Source organism: Ochotona curzoniae, unplaced genomic scaffold (genome assembly GCF_017591425.1).
Source record: "Ochotona curzoniae isolate NIBS_2020 unplaced genomic scaffold, NIBS_Ocur_1.0 contig_883, whole genome shotgun sequence".
NCBI classification, from domain to species: domain Eukaryota; kingdom Metazoa; phylum Chordata; class Mammalia; order Lagomorpha; family Ochotonidae; genus Ochotona; species Ochotona curzoniae.
Genome location: NW_024466599.1, coordinates 5,765,012 through 5,784,017, shown reverse-complemented (window position 1 = coordinate 5,784,017; position 19,006 = coordinate 5,765,012). Strand labels below are relative to the sequence as shown.

Genomic DNA, 19,006 nt, shown 5'->3' with positions numbered 1-19,006 from the left:
CAGATCCAGAGGGGACAGTGATGGCGGATGCCACGTCCCAAGTGGACCTATTTATTTGGAAGGCAGCATCACAGACAGCAAGAGTGGAGGGAGAGAAACCTTCCACCCACTAGTTCACTCTCCACGGTTTCCCACCGTGTGGTAAGGACTCCGCTACTTTCCCAGACACACCAACAGGAAGCTAGATTTAAACTAGAACAACCAAGACTTGAACCAACATTCATATGGTATGCAGGCTGCACAGGCAGCGACCCAGTCCATCATACCAGCCACTGCCCCATCCCTACCTCACCCCACCCCACCCTGCAGAGTCTCAACCTCTGTACCCAACACCTGCCCTGGGGTATGGTACTTCTAAGCCTTTAGTCGTTGCCGGGCTGCATTCAGTAAGTGTGCTACCAAAGTCTCCCTCCCCTGGCTGCACAGCTGAGAGCTATTGTCTCTATCCGGCACACAGACGAAGGCCCTGGGGATTTCTCCCTTCTCAGAGAACTGCTCACTATTGGAGGCCCTGGGGAACACCACCCCCCCCCCCCGCCCCGGGCCAGCAGCTCCACCTTGTCTCAGAGGAGGCTATCAGCAGTGGCCTGACCACTGGGTGCATGTGCGAAGGTAGCACTAACCCGAGCGACAAGCAGGTACATTCTGGAAGGGGACGTGAGGGAGAAGATAAGATGCTGAAGAGGCAATGAGGCTCAGGAGAGTAAGAGACACGGGTCCCTTAGATGTAAGGGACCACGGCACTCTGGGAATGAGAGGGCGCCATTGAGTGCTACTGCATACAGGTCAGCCCAGATTTACCCCGACCTCAATGTCACCAGGCCCCAGGGTGTGTCCTGAGTCTGCAGATATGGATGACAGACTTGAACCTGCCTGCAACCTGTGAGCTTGGTGACCCTGCAGAATCACACAGCAGAGTTCAGGAGGAGAGAACACCGTGTCCCAGCATCGGACAACCACACAGACACAGGCAGAGACCGAAACAGACCAAATCTGGGTCTAGGACACAGGGCCTCAGAGAGCCGCAGAAGAGAAGCTGGGTGGGCACAGGTATCCTGGGTGGGAGAGCAGGAGTGAGGGGATGCCCCATCTGTAGCTTCCACCAAGGTCAACGCCTCGCTGGGCACATGCACTCAGCCAAGACTTCCAGCCAGCAACTCTAAAACTAACAGCAAGAAGATCCCAGGCTCAGAGAGCAAGAAGGACTTAGCCGAGACCCCACCGCCCACTATACCTGGAGCTAACTGTCCCTGCATCCAGCCCCAGGCAGGTGTGGCGGTGTAAGAAGGGCGGGACACTGGGCGCCTGTGACCCAGGTGCAGGCTGCAAGCCATAAAGACCTGTATTGTGTGCAGACAGGCAAAGGCGGTAATAACATCGACGCAAAGCCGCCCGCTGGTGATTACGGCTGTGCCCCGCCGGCCTACGCGGGGCACCGACAAAGCGCTTTGCCCTCAGAAGAGTCCTTTGTTCTGGTGCTTGGCCAGGGTCGGGAAGGGGTTTTTACGACATCCGCGAGGACTTCACGTTTTCATTACTTGCCCTTTCATGAACGTACTCTGCCCCTAAATTAATTCAGAGAGCTTTCATTTCCACAGCTGGTCCCTGATTCATCCAGACGTGGCTATGTGCATTCCTGCCCAGAGCGCGTCGCAAGCGCTTTTCTCTCCTTGAACAGCCCGGCCCGGTGGCCATGGGCCACCAAAACCTTGTCCTGGAAGAGGCAGCCTGGAAAGCTCCAGCGTGGAGTTTTGTTGTTGAAATCTTAGTGAAAAGCATTAACTGCACAATTTTTGCTCAATGTGTGCACACGAAATTCAGTTTTGGCTTAGACATGAAATGGTCAACTTGCAGTACTTTACTTCTGATATTTCTTCTTTGAACATTACTGTTTATTTGAGGTCAGTCTTGCGGTGCAGCTGGTTAAACCACCACCTGCGATGCTGACTTCCCATAAAAATGTCAGTTTGAGTCTTGGCTGTTCCGCTTGTGATCTAGCTTCCTGCTAACGCTCCTGGGAAAGCAGCAGAAGATGGCCCAAGTGCTTGGTGCTCTGCCTCCTGTGTGGGAGACCCAGATGGAGCTTCAGGCTCCTGGCTTCAGACCAGCCCAGCCCTGGCTGTTGCAGCCATTTGGGGAGTGAACCAGCCGATGGAAGATTTCTTTCTCTCTCTCACTCTGTAATGCTACTTTTCAAACCAATAGATAAATTTAAAAAGCAAACTATTGTTTCAAATCTAAAGAGCAAATCCAGAAAGGATCGCTTTGCTCTGTAAGCACAGAGCAGCAGCAGATGCAGTTTCCAACATCACACCCAATGGACACAGCCCCGGCTCTGAGCACGAGCTGGCTCATCCACCTGCCAGCGGCATTCCGAGGCGGCTTCCAGCATCATCCCACCTGAAGCTGAGGAAACAGCTCATGGACCTCTAGGCTCTTGCCTGTGAGGGCCCCGGGTTCAAATCCCCAGGCTGTGTCTCAGGGCCTGCTCCTGGACTCCCTGCTACAGCTCTCTTTAAACCGGGGTCTGTCAGACCCCGAAGCTGGGCTCTGCCAGCCAGAACTTCTCGCTGAGATCTCGGCATCCTGGCTCCACAAGAACATCGTGGTCCTTCAGGAAGCTGGCAGGGTCACTGACCACTGGAGGAATCTGCAGGCTACTGCACAGATTTGAAGGGTCAGGAACCACAGAGATGGGCCTGTCTCTGCTCCAGGAAGACCTTTTGGGGAGTGGGATGCAGCAGCAAGTGACTTTGTGCCTTAGAATTGGAGTACATCTTTACTCTTATGTAGGACAGCAGGCGCTGGTTAGTAGCTCTCCAGGCCAGCACTCCAGCCAACAAGGTGGATACTGTATGGTTGTTCTCAGTGAGTTTTGGGCTGCCCATACTGTGTAGGCTTCAAATAAGCCAGTCCAGACAGGAGTCTTCACCTCTGGAGAGGTAGACCAAATGTAAGGCTGCTGCTATCCCATGGTACTCACCTCTTCTATTGGCCTGGCTCTTCTGAGTGCCCTGTCCTGGCTTAGCCTGGGATGTCTGACCTGCTCCAGTCCCCAGCCTATCACAAGTCGGCCCCTGGAGTGCAGCCCTGGAAGAGGCAACAGATAAGAAGGGACCTATGTATGCAGAATGTGTGGTGGGTTCAGCAGACGGTGGCTGACAGAATGGAGACCAAGTGCCCAGTTGACAGCGGTTGGGATGAGCATGCAAGAGCATGGCCGGAGTAAGCTGGAACCCAGCAGGAAGGCCATCCATGGGACAGAGGAAACTGCCCCCCAGGAGGTTTCCAGGGGGAGACACAAGATCGGGTTTCATTTTCAAGGATGCATCCAGACCTCTCTAGAGGTGTGAGGAAGGAGGGACAGCTGGGGTCTAGCTGTGTCCAGGTCTGTACCCCAAGCTTGGAGCCTCAGATGCTTCCCACATTACACTGGGTCTCAGCCCCGCAAAGCCAAAGTCTTTTTACTCCACAACCACCCTGGGAGTGCCAGAGCGCTCAGCACCAGGCCCAGGCACGTGTCCCGTGCTATTCCCACGCCTCCATTCCCACATCAGCACCTTTTGGTGTTTAGGTGGTCTGGCTGCTCCCTCCAGCTGCTGCGCCCCAGGACCACTCCCCTGAGCTTTGGGGCTTTGCGCATCAACCAGTTCAGGGGCTGATAGTTGGAGAAGCAGGTGTGGGGAGACCCTGTGTGTGCTTCTGATGGCTGTTGACTGGCGCCGGCAGGCCTTGGTCTGTCTCCCCGTATATGCCTGTGTGCCCCAGTCTGGTCCTCTTGGAATTGGGCCCTTCCCATCTCCAAACAAGGGCCCATTCCAAGGGACAGGGGTTAGGACTTCACCAAGGGGTTGTGAGGGTGAGGAGAGAGGCACACCACAGCAGGTAGCTCCAAAGGGTCACACTCAGCACAGGAGCCCATGCCCACTGCCCAGTGGCTCCCAATAAAATTCCATCCACCATGGGTAGGAAAGAGGGAAAGAGATGTGCTTTCCTACTTGCCATGGGTCTCGTGTAGGTGATAACCAGATCCGGGACAGCCGCCTTGGAAGCAAGAGGCTAACACCCAGCCACCACCCAGACCTGGAAGTGGCAAAAGAGAAGAGTTCAGGTCCTTGATGCTGAGGCTGAAGCCCTGAATCAATGAAACCGGATCCTCCCTTCCAGGAGACGGCTCAGTAGGTGACATGATGAACTTTCCTGATTGCTTAAGCCACCGTGAATCGTCTCACAATCTTCGTGCTAACTCTGGGCAGGAGGTGCTTTCCAGATGGGTAGAGAGCACCCATCCCCTGTCTGTCCACCTTGGTCTCTAACTGGCTACATCTAACAGCATGGGTGGGGGGTGGGCCTCTGACCTGCAAGCTTCCTGGTGGATAGGCAGTTAGAGGATGAGAGCAAGAGACAGTGGGGTCCTCTCTCCCTGTAACCCCCTCAGGGGGCTCTCCAACACAGGTGGCCTCCCCTCAGCAACTCCAGCTTCCTCCTGTCCATCAGGGGCTCTCCCTATGGCCCCGGTACCCCCTCACAGCCCTACTGTGCCCCCTGGCTTTCACTGTGCTCACAGCCCCTGGACACCCCGTCCTCTGGACATAGCAGTGGCCTCCTGCAGCTGTTAGAGGCTGGGCTATTTAACTCCCAGGGCTGCCTGCTCTGGCCCGGAGTGACACAGGATGCCAAATGCCAATGTGGAACGCTTTGTACCCATTTATGGTGCCCTAGCAGTCTTCTCAAATCACTGGGCCCTATCGTGCGTCAGCAAGGAGTTGTCAGGGCCAGCAGGACACACAGCTTGGCGCCGACTCTACACAACCAAGAAGGGCCAATGCTCCAGGGCTGCTCCCAGAGTTGGGGGACACCTGTGCGCTTCAGCCCATTGTGGAGCCGTAGGGCATGCAGTGCCCCTGGGCAGGGCACAGGCCCTCCCAGACGTCCTGGCTAGGCAAGGGCCCTCCACATGCTGTGCCCTTCATGGAAGGAAGCGATGTGCAGGCTCTGGGGCTTCCCAGAGGTGGGGCCCACAGGGGTGGGGCCCGGGCGAAAATGGGGCAGTGACAAAGGCAGCAGAGGTGCTGCGACTTGTTGGGTCAGAGGGAGTTACCAGGAGCTTAGGAGAAAATGGAACAAAAGGGGCGGCTGCTCGAAGCGCTGGGTAGGTGCTTTCCTGTGGGTCTCCAGGAATCCGGCCCTGGGCTGCAGTCACCGAGGGGCGGCCTCTAGCCCCAGCCCTGCACAGCGTGGAGCACGGGCTGCGCCAGCCAGATGTGTACCCAGTCAGAGAACAGAGAGGGGTCCTGGCCAGAGGAAGCACAGCCAGCCATTTCCTCCCTTCTCACCCTCCCTGAGCTTAAGGACAACCTGCCTAGGAGCTGACCCCTCCCACGGCAATCATGAATGACAGATGTCCCCGGACAGCCCTGGTTCCCACATAACTGTGCTAAGTGACACAGGAGCCCTGGCACTGAGCTGGAAACAGAACAAACAAAAATCAAGATCCAGAATGTCAAGGGGGCTGGGGAAGGATACCCAGCCAGACTGGCAAGGTGCAACAAGTCCAGTGTTGGTGGGAGGTGGGCAGGACAGGCCTCTGTCCTCAGCCTTCTCGTGATCCAAGGCACCTGGACTTGACCCTGACGGCCTGAAGGGTTTCCAGTAGATCAGCTCTGCAGCCCATGTGGGCACATTAGGTGGCCGGTCCGATTGTCAGCTTGGCACACATTTGCCAGCACTTTGGCTTCAGCCACTGCAAAGGAATGGTTATTGGGAAGCCAAGCACTGATACATCGGACAGAGACCACCTTGGTCACAGCCTGTTCCGTGTGGCCAGGGAGCCTCCCCCAGGTCCCTGCAGGCGTCCGGGAAGCCCCAGCCCAGCTTGCCCAGTGACCCCTCTCCTGGCAGTTCTACCAGGGAGCCACAGCAAGGCTAGGGCGAGGCAGGGCTGTGATGAAACAACACTTTGTAAACGCAACATCCTGGGCTTTGCATTCACGAGACACAACTCCAGGGGAAGCCCCCTTCTCGGATGACACCACCATTGTTCAGAGGGAGGAGGGCTCCCTGGAGGCGGCCCTCCACGCCTCTGTGCACCACTGGGATCCTGAGCAAACACAGCACACGCTCAGCCTTGGAGGGCAGGTCAGGGTTCTGGAAACACCCTGATGACTCCCGAGCAAGGCTGGAGCACCCGTGACTTGGGCTGGAATGTCTAAAGAGGACCAGAGTGGCCCTGCGGGGGTGGAGGGCATCCCCAGCATCAAGCCAGTCAACCCCTCCTATGCATCCCGGAGAAATGTGGGGGACAGAACAGGACCACACACACCTGGTTGCGACAGACCTAGCTTCCTAAAGCCACATGTGGCTCCCAGTGTCACATGTCCCCATGTTGAGGGGACGGTTACAGAAACACTGGATGTTAACTCCTGGATGTTAACTCCTCCCGAGAAGGGTGACTTCCTCAATCTGTGACTGCGCTAGGGGAGTGCTCAGAACACTCATGGAAAATGGAATTAGAAGATGGGCTTACTGTGCCACAGAAACCCACACCCAGTTCTCCCATGAGACACATTCTCCAGAAATCTCTCTTGCATCTTTAGGTGCCCTTTCATGTAAATGCAGTACAATTAAAAATTTTTTTTTTTTTAGGATTTATTTATTTTTACTAGAAAGGCAGATTTACAAAGAAAATTTGAAACACACAGAGAAATATCTTCTACCTTCTGGTTCACTTCCCAAGTGGCTGCAATGCTCGGAGCTGAGCCAATCCAAAGCCAGGAGCCAGGAGCTTTTTCTAAGTCTCTCATGTGGGTGCAGGGTCCCAAGGCTTTGGGCCGTCCTCCGTTGCTTTCCCAGACCACAAGCAGGGAACTAGAAAGGAAGTAGAGCAGCTAAAAAAATGAACCTATGCCCATATGGAATGCCAGTGCTTCTGGGTGTAGGGTTAGCCAGCTAAGCTATCACAGTGGCCCCAAGAAAAAATCTATCATCAGACTTGCCCTTCCTGGTTTATTTTTGCTTTTTTTGGAGGGGGTGGTTCAGAAGACATGGTCAGAGGACTTTCACAGGGCTTATCTGACAGCAACCTGCCACCCCCGGGGGCCAGGGAAGCCAAGGACACCCTGGGGCCTGGGGCGTGCCAGCTGGGAGGTCTCCAAGCTCAGGGGGAGCGCCACCAAGGCGGCTCCAGTATTTGCATTCGCTTCCTTTTCTACTTCTGCCCAAACACACAAACCTCAGCTCAGGGTGCCACCCAGGCGTCTGGCATCACCTACTTGCCAAGGAGGCCTTTCTCTAGGAACAGAGAAAAATAAAAAGGCTGCAACGTACTGAAGTGGGTTTTGAGTACAACTGGGTTTAGCCACCACCGTTTTCTCTGCTCGAGTCTGGGTGGGTAGTCAGCTCTGATTCCTCAGTCCTGCCCCCTCCAGGCCCTTCACCACCGGGTTCTCCGGAGCCTGCCAGGGGCTGCCAGCCTTCCGGATGACAGGCCGCTTTCCTGGCATCTGCTTCCCCGAGGCAGGTCACAGGCAGCGAGGGGCAAGGCCTGGCCTCCCCAGAAGCAGGTGGAGGCAAGCAGAGGGCTGAAGAATGTGTGCCTGGAGGGGCCTGGGCAGGGGAGGCCTGAGTGTGGGCGACATCGGACTGACAACCTGAGCCCTGGGCAAGAACGTGCCTGCAGGTTCCCCACCTGCAGCGGAAGCACACCCTGGCCACCTGCCTGGCCCTCTGCGCTGGCTGCCAGACACTAGGCCACGTACCCGCGCAGGGCAGCCTTCAGAGTGCAAGGAAAACTGCCTGTTGGAGGGGACAAATACACCCGTGACAGGTCTGCGCTGGTCCTTTTGGAGCCTGTTAGGAGTGCTGATACTTCTGACCTCTAGCCCCGGGGCTTGGGCACTCACTAAGGACCCCACAAAGAGAGGGTCCCACACCGAGGTGCGGCAAGCAGAACTGAAACTTCCAACACCAGCACCTCGTACTGAAGTGCTGGTCTGAGTCCCAGTTTCCTGCCCACAGGCCTGACAGCAGCAGAGGATGGCCCAAGCACCACCCAGACCCACGTGGAGTTGTTTGGCCCAGTCCAGGCCACTGCAAGCAGAAGGCTAATGATCTTTCTAACTCTGCCTTTTTCAAATAAATACATCTTTTTAAAAAGAATAATTTAAAAAGAGTAGCAGTTAAGCAGGTTGCCCAGTGGGTGCCAGTTCTGGGAACCTCCTCTCTCCTGGGAGCGTGGGGTCTTTCTTCACGCCACGTGGGTACCCCCGCTCCCAAGGAGCCACTAGAGACTGGAGAAGGACAGTGGCTTGTCCAAACTTCACACAGCAGTTGGAGGGCACAGGCCCAAGGAAAGCGCGTGGTCGGAGCCACACTGACACTTGGCTTTAGCCCCCGGCCCTCTGGGGAGCCCTGGGTGGAACCTCACCTATCAGCTGTCCACGAGGAGGACTCCAAACCCAGGGCACGGCGGCCAGCATCCACCCTTCCCTTTGCCCGTCTGCCCCAGGGCACCAGGCCCTAAAAGCCCAGTGAAAAGCACGCTGGCGGAGGATGGCGGCCTTCGGCAGCGGGCGGGGGCATACTGGGCTGTCCGGGCACGGCCGCGGCCGCCACACGCGTCCGGGCCACACGCGTCCCCGGCCACACGCGTCCGGGCCACACGCGTCCCCGGCCACACGCGTCCCGGGCCACACGCGTCCCCGGCCACACGCGTCCCGGGCCACACGCGTCCCGGGCCACACGCGTCCCCGGCCACACGCGTCCCGGGCCACACGCGTCCCGAGCCGGCGGCGCCGCGTTGACAGGGCCCGCGGCGTGGCGCGCTGCGCATGCGCGGGCCTGCCTCGGGGCCGGGCGGACCCGCGGCGCTTGCTGACGTCGCCGCTGCCGCGACCCCCGCCCCCTCCGCCCCGGCCCGGGTTGGCCACCGCCGAGCCCCCGCCCCTCCCCCGGAGGCCTCCCGGCCGGAACCGATCGCGGCTGGTTTGAGCTGGTGCGTCTCCATGACGACAGGCCGGCGCTATAAGTAGCGGCGCAGCGCGCCGTCGGCTTTGTCAGTCCCTGCTGCAGCCGCCGCCGCCGGCCGCCCTCTGCCCCCAGCTCGGGCGCCACCTGGGGCCGGCGTCTCCGGCGGGCCGGCGGGCGGGAGCGGCTCGGGCTCAGGCGGTGGCGGCGTCTCCATGGGGCCGGCCCGCGGCGCCGGGCCGCTGTGAGGTGAGAGCCGGGCCGAGGCCGGCGGGGAGCCCGGGAGGAAGGGAGGGCCACGTGCTGCCCGCGGGGCACACGTGGTCGTGGCGGCGGCGGGGGAGTCGGCGGCCTTGCGGGTGCGGGAGCGGGTGCCCCCTCTCTGGGGTGGGGCGGTGCTGGCCGCGGCCGCTCGCCCGGTCCCTGACGCCCGAGCCCGGCGGGGCCCGGCCGGCCCCAGCACCACGTCAGCGGCGGGCTCCCGAGCGGAAGCGGCCGGGGGCCCGCGGCAGGTGCGGGGCAGCGCTGCCGGCAGGCGATCTCGGGGCCCGGCCCCAGCTGCGCACGCCCTTCGAAGGATTTTTTTGCTTGTTTCCTTCTTGGTTTTTAGCTTTGCCGTGAGGACGTAGGGCGGGCGTTGCGGCAGCTCGGGCCGGTGGTGATAGCCGAGCAGCCAGGTCCAGCAGCTGTGTCTAAGGACTCTAAACGACGTAGAGATGGAAGGAAAAGCTAGCTCAGGCCAACAGGCATACGCAAGGGAGCCAGCCCTCAAGTTTAAAGAAAAAAAAAAAGGCTGATTGTAGTTGAATTCCGACTAGCGGTGCAAGTGTGGGGAGCAGAGCCTGCGAGGAATGTCCGGGGAGACAAAGAATGTGCTGGCAGACTTGATCCGACCTCCAGTCGGGCCCAGCTTGAGGGACTTGGAATTTTTGAGAGTTTTTGCTAGGCTGGGTTTGTATTTCCGTATGTCTGAACAGCAGCAGCGGCAGCAGGCCAGGAGGTGACCCTGTGTAGAGTTTAGTCGGATAAATTGTTTTAAAGACACAGGAAAGCCAAATGCTGTCTGATGTGTTTCAAAGCAAAGGAAAGCTTTCTGATTGCAGCGTGAGCGTGGCTGGAAACGTTTCAGGAGACCCTCATTGGGTTCTTTGCAAGCGAAGCGTCAAAGGGCATCTCCTGGCCACGGGCTCCTCCCCGCCCCCCGGGGCGATTCTGCCGACGGGAGACTCCCCGCATGGGTTAGGATTTATGGCAGGCCTGTCCCCGTGGGCCTCTCATAGTGTCCCATGCCAGAGCAAACTGGCCCCGAACCATTGCCCAGCCTCTTCTCCATAGGTTGTTGGCACTGAAGTGGGCTGCACAGTTGATGTAGCTGTCAGAACTTTCCTGGGGTTACCGCCCGTCCTTGTAGTCCCCTGCGCTCAGGTTTCGGGGAGACCCAGGACCGCGCTTTGGTTGGCTTTGGTTGTGGCTGCCTGCTTGGGCTATTCAGGGTTAGCCCCAAGTTCCTTCCGTGTGGCTGTGCATGTGCTGAACAGGGCAGAGTCAGGCCAGGGGCGCTGGGGTGCAGGTCACAACCTTGATTTCAGGGCAACACTGAGCAGCTGGCCAGCTCTGCTGTGGTGTGATGTGAGGTGTGCTGGCGGGACCACCGCCTCGTGGGGCTGGGGCTCCTGGAGCGGAGGTACAGAGCAGGTGACGTGGGTCTCTGTCGGGCAGGTAGTGCTGCTTCCACTGAGGACACCGGCCTGGGACTGGGGATCATCGCCTCAGAAGCTGCAAGTGATTCCCTCTGACCCCGTGCGTCTTCCGTGTAAGTGCTCATGCTGTGCTTGCAGTTTGTTTCGGTAAAGTCAGTGCTGAGGTTTCCAAGTGACTCTCCACCCTGATTTGCAGCTTGTTGCGTGCCAGAGGAACACCGAGGAACCATGAGCAACTTGAAGCATGAAGAGTTTGATTGCCACTTCCTGGATGAAGGCTTTACTGCCAAGGACATCCTAGACCAGAAGATTAACGAGGCGTCTTCCTCTGTGAGTGTGTGCGGCCAAGGGGGCCGGCCAGGTGGGGTGCCTCAGTGGCGGAGGTGTATCTGATTGGCTCTGGGTCGTCCAGTGACCCCCGGTGGGAGGGGTCATGGCGGAGGCTGGACTGGTGGTTGGACGTACTAGCTGTGAGAAAGGGGATCGCTGGTTTGTGGGGTGACCTGGGCTCCCGTCCTCAGGATGACAAGGATGCCTTTTATGTCGCCGACCTTGGGGACATTCTCAAGAAGCATCTGAGGTGGCTGAAAGCTCTTCCTCGCGTGACCCCCTTTTATGCCGTCAAATGCAACGACAGCAAAGCCATAATAAGGACCCTGGCTTCCATTGGGACTGGCTTCGACTGTGCTAGCAAGGTAAAGGGCGGCAAGTGGCACCCACAGGTGTCTGGCGGTCCTCCCCCGGGAGGTGACGGGCAATTTCCTGGGTAGGGGATGCTATTGAAAGGGCAGTGACGGTGACTTGCTTTTGTGTTTGTTTCTCTTATTGTGCACATCTGTGGCATGATTTATGGCATGGCCTCTTCTCTTCCAGACTGAAATCCAGTTGGTGCAGGGCCTCGGGGTTCCTCCGGAGAGGATCATCTATGCCAACCCCTGCAAGCAGGCGTCCCAGATCAAGTATGCTGCCAGCAGCGGGGTCCAGATGATGACTTTCGACAGCGAAGTGGAGCTCATGAAGGTTGCCAGAGCACATCCAACGGCCAAGTAAGTGAGTCCTCCCCTCTGAGGGAGAGCCCGGCGTGGGGCACGTGGGTTCTCGCCACTTGGACATTGCTTTAAATTGCTGTCTGTGCTTTAAATGGAACATGGCTCAACTTGACCTAAGACTGTGACACGAGCTGCAGTATCCGGCCCACTGTTGAGGGCTGGGTTCTTTTAGTCCTCCTAAGTCCCTTGATTGTTTTGTCCTGTTGCCAGGTTGGTGTTGCGGATCGCCACTGATGACTCCAAGGCCGTCTGTCGCCTCAGTGTTAAATTTGGTGCCACACTCAAAACCAGTAGGCTGCTTCTGGAGCGTGCAAAAGAGTTAAATATTGATGTCATTGGTGTCAGGTGAGTCCCGTGGTGAGCCCTTTCCATCCCATCAGCTCTGTGCCTTGTGTGGGGTCACTTTCCCAAGACCCAGCAAATGACATTCCTTTCTGTCCCAGCTTCCATGTGGGAAGTGGCTGCACAGACCCGGAAACCTTCGTGCAGGCGTTGTCTGATGCCCGCTGTGTCTTTGACATGGGGGTGAGTGGGTGCCGCCCAGGAGTGACCTGGTACGGGCGGGGGGCTTTGGCTGGGCCCCATTGCTGGGCTGCGGTGGCGTGCCCCACCAGCCTGGCTGACTTGGTTTTCCTGCCCAGGCTGAGGTGGGATTCCACATGTATCTGCTCGATATCGGCGGGGGCTTCCCTGGCTCGGAGGACGTGAAGCTCAAGTTTGAAGAGGTAATTCTCTGTCCAAACTGTCTCAGCATGAAGATAAACGGCTTGGTAGGATGTATTTGAGTGACTTTACGCTACTCCAAATTGCATTTCATGCATGCTTTTTGCTTTTCTGAAGTCAAAGTTGCGGGTCGTTGTCATTGGGCCTGCTGAGGGATGCTAGAGAGAAGGGCCCGTGTCATCCTCTTGGCCTCTGACCTGTTCTCTCGTGACTGAGCTGGCACAGGGTCGCTGAGGGTGGGTGGCCTGGTGCGTAACTTGTAATCACTTGTTCTGTGGTCTAGGGGGCATGCAGGCTGGCCTCAGCTTTGTCCTTGGTGACACACCGCCACCCCGTCCTGTCTGTGGGCTCGCTTGCAGTCTGAATCCACACAGCAGCCACTCTTTGTCTTGCTTATAGATCACCAGTGTGATCAACCCCGCGTTGGACAAGTACTTCCCCTCCGACTCCGGGGTGAGGATCATCGCAGAACCAGGTCGATACTACGTGGCCTCGGCCTTCACCCTGGCCGTGAACATCATCGCCAAGAAGCTCGTCTTGAAGGAGCAGCCAGGCTCTGATGGTAGGTGTCGGGAGGCCGTGGGGCGCAGCTGCGCCGAGCATGGGCGCAGAGCGGCTGCTGAGGCTCCTGCCCTTTCAGATGAGGATGAAGCGAGTGAGCAGACTTTCATGTACTACGTCAATGACGGCGTGTACGGCTCCTTCAACTGCATCCTGTACGACCACGCGCACGTGAGGCCCCTGCTGCAGAAGGTACCTCCCTGGGCTGCCCCCACCTGCGCAGCACCCCGGGCAGCACCCAGGGCCTCCCAGCGACTCTCGCTGTCTTTACACAGAGACCCAAACCAGATGAGAAGTACTACTCCTCCAGCATCTGGGGCCCCACGTGTGACGGCCTGGATCGGATTGTGGAGCGCTGCGGCCTGCCCGAGATGCACGTGGGTGACTGGATGCTCTTTGAGAACATGGGCGCCTACACGGTGGCTGCGGCCTCCACCTTCAACGGCTTCCAGAGACCCACCATCTACTACGTGATGTCGAGACCCATGTGGTGAGTGGCCGATGCTTCCCGCAGCCCGGCTCCTTGCTTCTGTGCTTGCGCAGTTGGGTATGGTGGGCCTGGGATGAAGGAGGAATGAGGGCTGTGCTGCCAGGCTGGGCACTGCCCAGGGACCTCGGGGTGCTGAGGGTGCCACTTCTTTTTCAGGCAACTGATGCAGCAGATCCAGAGCCATGACTTCCCGCCTGAGGTGGGGGAGCCCGACACTGGCACTCTGCCTGTGTCCTGTGCTCAGGAAAGCGGGATGGAGCGGCACCCAGCGACTTGTGCCTCGGCCAGCATTAACGTGTAAAACCACTCTGCAGCTGTTAATTGCGGGCGTAGCTTGAATTATGGGATGTGGGGGGACCATTTAACTTAATTACTGCCAGTTTTGAAATGTCTTAAGAGTAGGGCTGGCAAGCAATATGGAAGGCTAGGAGATGGGGCCACACTTATCTGTGTTCCTATGGAAACTATTTGAATATTTGTTTTATATGGATTTTTATTCACTTTTCAAACATGCTACTAAAGAGTACCCCTCAGCTGCTGGGCAAGCATTTGTAGCTTGTCCGATGGCAGGCGGGCTGGAAGCTCCATGTTGGCACCTGTTTGGAAAATAAACTATCTTGAAATAATTACACATTGGAGTCCTGCCTGGTTGGACGTGGGTTCTGTCGGCCTTGGGAGGCGGAAGGGGATGGCCTGGAGCCCTGGAGGAGGGAGGTCATTGTGCCCCTCCAGCAGGCTGATGGGGGACTGTGGCCTGTGACACATGCATAGTTAGTGGTTGGAGTGGGGTCCCTGTAGCATGTGATGGCCAGCTGCATACATTGGACAGCAGTTACTCTGTGACAGACCTCCACCTTGACCATTGACCCCTGCTGTACAGGCTGGGGTAGGGCTTGGGGTTCACATCAAAGTCCCTGCTGTTCTCAAGGAAGCCGCCTTCCTCAAAGACCTGGGCTGCATGTACCGGGCACAGACCCTCCGGTGTGGCAGCTTAGCTGGACAGGGGTCTGCCCTTCCCCAGCTCGTGCAGTTCCACCTTGTCTCCTGGCCCTGAGGATACAGCTTTAACCAGAGCACCAGTGACAGTTCTTGGAAGACACTGAGACAGACTGAAGCTGGGGGGCGGGTCAGGGAAGGAAGAAGGCTTCAGCCAATGGTCTGCCCTGCCTGCTCTGTTAGGGTGACTGGTTCCCACACAAGGGCAGATCCAAGCTGGGTCCTGCTCCCTGCTCTAAAATGTGACCCCATGCTTGTCACCAACCCCAGTCACAGAGTCACCTTGTGGCCCAACTGAGCTGGGGACAGAAGGGAACCTGCTGTTGCTTGTTGGCAAGGACTGCTGGAGAAGGGCAGTCCCCAGGGGACTGACCCCTGCAGGCCTTTTGAGTCCTTGCACTGCACTGTTAGCCCGGGGCATTAGATCCTGACAAGGCCCAGCTTGCCCAGGGGCCAGGCCCACGTGTACCAGAATGGAGCAGCAGAGTAGTGGCCATATTTCAGTATTTCTAAACACTGCCCCAGGGGCTCCTGTGGTTTACACAGTACTTTACCTAAACAAGCTGCAAGAAAGACAGATGTGACTCCAGATGCCCAGAGCAGGGCCCGGTAGATCCAGGACTTCCACCTAGGTATCCCCTGTGGGAGGCACAGACCCCGGGGGACTGGCATCGCCATCTGCTCCCCAGTGTGTCCCGGAGGATGGGAACATCTGGTGTCTGGTTGCAGGCAAACAAGCTGTTGCTTACAAGTTGGGTCCCAATATGCCAGTTAGCTAGAGCTGGACTAGGCCGAAGCCAGGGTCCAGAACAGGGTCCACAGGTCTGGGTAGCAGTGACTGGACTGCTTTGTGCAGGGTGCACATTGTTAGGAAGCTGGTACCAGGCAGGGGACGTGGGAAGTGACCCCCCATCACAAGCAGGGGCCGTAACCACTCGTCCCAAACCCAGTTTTTATTCACTTTTCAAACATGCTACTAAAGAGTACCCCTCAGCTGCTGGGCAAGCGTTTGTAGCTCGTCTGATAGCAGGCGGGTTGGGAGCCCACTTCCACTAAGACCTGGTCCCTCCGAGGGACCGGGAGCAGGGGCACACAAACCCTGCTGGCTGGGCCTTTAGGGACACGGCAGAACATCTGACGCTGTGGGGCCCCACCCCAGGTTGTGAACACTGGCCGTCTGGACTACATTATCTCAAGTTACAGATGGAGATTTATACAGCACAGGCAAGGTGATAAAGCTTGGGACACAGTGGAAGGCATCAGCTAGCGCTCCTGGGACGGGCTGATCGTACTAGAAGGACCTGGGGCAGGCAGGGCTGCTGCTGGCAGTGTGGTGGTCCCGTTTAGGACCTGCATCCCATGCGGAGTGTGCCTGTGTTTGGGGCTTGGCCTCTGGCTCTTGCTTACACCCACCGTGGGAGACAGCAGGTGGATGGCTCGAGCCCTTGGGACCCTGCCCCCCATGCGGATGGCATTCGTGGCTCCTGGCTTCAGCCTGGCCCAGCTTGGCTGTTGGCAGCATTTGGGTAGTGAGCCAGGAGATGGAGCACCTCTTGGGCTCTCAAACCTGAGCTACAAACACAGGTTTGCTGGTAGGCCATGAACGGGCCCAACCTGGCAAGAGTGGCATATTAAAACCATGAGAAAGGGCCCGGCACGCCTAGTGGCTAAAGTCCTCACCTTGCACGTGCCAAGGGCTAGGCCACAGAGCCGGCCCAAGCTTCCCAAGAACAGGGTTCCAGCTGGAGTACCTGAAACACACCCTACAGCGGGGGCGGCGCTAGTGTGGGCATCAGAAAACTCGAGCCCTTTATGTGTGCAGGTATATGTGCGTGCGAGCGAGGGTGTAAAGCGTCTCAGGAGTGTGAGGGGCTGGCGTTGCACACGTCGCCAGCTGCACGTTGAAGATTTCAGATGGATACCCAGGCGATAGACAGGCTCCTGTGAGCCAAATGACTCCCGAGAACTTGCCTGGCAGCCAGACTGGCACATGCCATCCCACCCCTCAGGGCCAAAGGAGGCGGCCGACTCGTGGAGCATGCTGGGGCTGCCACAGGTGGCCAGTGCCCTCCTTCCCTCAGGTACCCCACCGGAGGTTGCCTGGGGTCAGGGTGTGACCCTGTGTGCTGGAGACAGGGCTCTGCCCCCAGGGACACTGCAGCCCCAGGCAGGCCAGCACCCAAGGGCCCTCAGGCCTCCACATCTGAGCAGCCTTCCCCCTGGCCGCCCGAGGCCCCACCCGCTGGTCGTGGGCGGCCATGTGTTCCCCCTGCCCACAGCGGCCTGCTGCTTCAGTCACCCTCACATCACCCAGGTGGCAGCCAGAGCCCCTGCCTTCTCAGTGGGCTCCTGCATCCTGCTGGGTGTGGGGGCCTTGCTAGCCACCCCCATCCCCACAGCTGGAGAAGGAACCCTGGGGCTGGGATGCAGTTCCTTCCACTCAGTGTCCTGTGCCAGCCCAGGTTTCAGGAGGTGCCAGGTTGAGGGGCAGACATCGTGAAAGAGGCCACTCCCCTGTGAGCTGGCCTTATCTCCCCAAACCCACCTCTGCCCTGCCCAGGTGGCAGTAGGCAGTAGCAACCCAGCCGAGCACTGGTCACTCAGAAAGTCACGGAGGTGGGCACCTTGCGCCAGCCAGCCCCAGTGAACCCAATGCCATCCCTCACCAACCCCAAGTGCATTCCTTAAGCATGATCAGGGTCACAGGGAGCAGGCTGCACAGGCAGGATGCCAACACCCTGAGCCTCCCTCCTCCCTGGAGACCTCAGGCACGGCCTACGTGGAGGCCTAGCCAGGTGCGTTTTCCCATGATGGCTGTAGCCTGCAAGCTCTTGAATGTATCCCAGACTTAGGCTTAGGGATGCTCCCACCCCTACCCTCTCCCTGTGCCACCAGGGGGCAGCACACACACAAAACCCAAGTTTGAGCACTGTGGCCACTTGTCCACCCTGTGTGGAGCTGACCAGGGCTGAGGGACTACGGCGTGGCCCCAACCCAGAGCTGCACGCTCAGTGAGAGCCTGGGGCTTGGAGGAAGGGCCCATAGGCAGGCCTGTCCTCCAGCCCTGCCCCCTGAAATTCCTTCTGCGCCCTCTAGTGTGAAGGCTCCCTCCCTAAGACCTTGCCAGTACCTTGAGCCATGACCTTCTGAGGAGGTCCTCAATCCTATGTTCCCCTGTAGCCAAACTGCACCCCCTCTGCTCACAGCCCTGCATGCCAGTCGGGCCCATACGCCTCAGTGCATCGGCCCCAAAGGGGTGTGGTTCCAGCCACCATGACAGAGCAGCTCATTTACTCCCAGGCAGCTGGGCAGGGCAGGGCTAGGGCCACAGGGCTGTCTGGGAGAGAAGGAACCCATGCCGCAGGGAGGTACTGCAAGCACTGTGTGAGGGGTGTGGAGGGTGGGGAGGGGAAGATACCATGGGCTTAGGTGCTCCTCCACTCACACAAGGTCCCTCCCGTGGAGTGCCAAGGGCCAGGAGCAGCACAGACCCACACACAGGGCCTCCACCTGGGACTGACCTTAATGAGACCAGGTCTCAGAGGCCTGTCTGCACACAGGTGCACCATACCTAAACACAGGATGTGCATGGGGCCCTGCGTGAGCCTGGTGGGACCTGGCGGGCCTGGGTATTTCTGGGAAGGTGGTCTTTCCCTAGCGCCAGCTTTCCAGTCTGCAGGGCAAACAGGCTCCCACTCCCCACCAGCAGGGGGCACTGATGGGCCACACAGGCCCTTTGTGAACGCATGCAGGTGCAGTGAGCTGCTGGGGACTAGTGGGTGGAGGTTCCTCCAAGTTCACCCCCTGCCCAGGCAGGGAGCAGCCAGGGTCAGCTGGGGTTCTGGAACCAGAACTTCAGAGATGGTTCCTTCAGGTCTGGGGTCCCCAGTGTCCAACCCCAGGCTCCCTGCTCCCTACCTTCCAGGGGGAGCAGCAGGGGTGCAGCCTGCTCTGCCCTGCTCCCATGGACCCGTCCCCACCCTCAGGCTGCCAACACGCACGCTGAACCCCTCCCAGTACCCCGAACTTTGGCTAGGCACCTGCACTACGTGGTTGGCTACTTAGGGAGAAGAAACACACGGGCCCCATCTAAGGAGTTTTGCTCACCGCGTGGGGCCTGCCCAGGACGGCCCGGGTCGGCACCACCCTGCAGAAGGGGGCGGCAGCTGCTCACGTGACAGGTTAGTCCTGAAGATCTCTTCCTTCTGGGGCTTCTTGCCACGCAGCTTTGGGGGCCACTTATGAACCCCCACACAGGGCTTACTGATCCACTCATGGCCAGGGACACTTTCTGAAGCTCAAGTCTGACGCCCTCAAGCCCAGCAGGGCTGCTTGCCTGGACCAGGTCCAGTCTAACCCACACTCTATCTGCTCCAGCAGAGAGTAGCCACAGTCAGGCCGGGAGGTTCACGCGGCTCCCCAAAGCTGGCCAACAGGCTCAGCAGGCAGGCATGGAGATGCCCAAAAGCCACACACAAGCACAATTGGCTAGGGGCCTGCCGAGAGGCATGCCCCAAGTTCCT

General features: G+C 58.5%; 1 protein-coding gene and 1 non-coding gene across 2 annotated transcripts; both read left to right on the top strand.

Moving 5' to 3' along the window:
- Positions 1–9,113: 9,113 nt before the first annotated feature.
- On the top strand, positions 9,114–14,116 carry ODC1 (ornithine decarboxylase 1). The gene is made up of 12 exons (XM_040992821.1): positions 9,114–9,213; positions 10,684–10,777; positions 10,861–10,994; positions 11,186–11,359; positions 11,538–11,710; positions 11,924–12,058; positions 12,157–12,238; positions 12,355–12,438; positions 12,836–12,998; positions 13,077–13,189; positions 13,273–13,487; positions 13,644–14,116. The coding sequence occupies exons 3-12, from the start codon at positions 10,893–10,895 to the stop codon at positions 13,786–13,788; spliced, it is 1,386 nt and encodes a 461-aa protein (XP_040848755.1). The 5' UTR covers positions 9,114–9,213; positions 10,684–10,777; positions 10,861–10,892; the 3' UTR covers positions 13,789–14,116.
- Positions 10,197–10,329, top strand: LOC121165488. Its single transcript, XR_005885269.1, has one exon. It is a non-coding gene; the product is annotated as a small nucleolar RNA SNORA42/SNORA80 family (small nucleolar RNA).
- Positions 14,117–19,006: the final 4,890 nt, after the last annotated feature.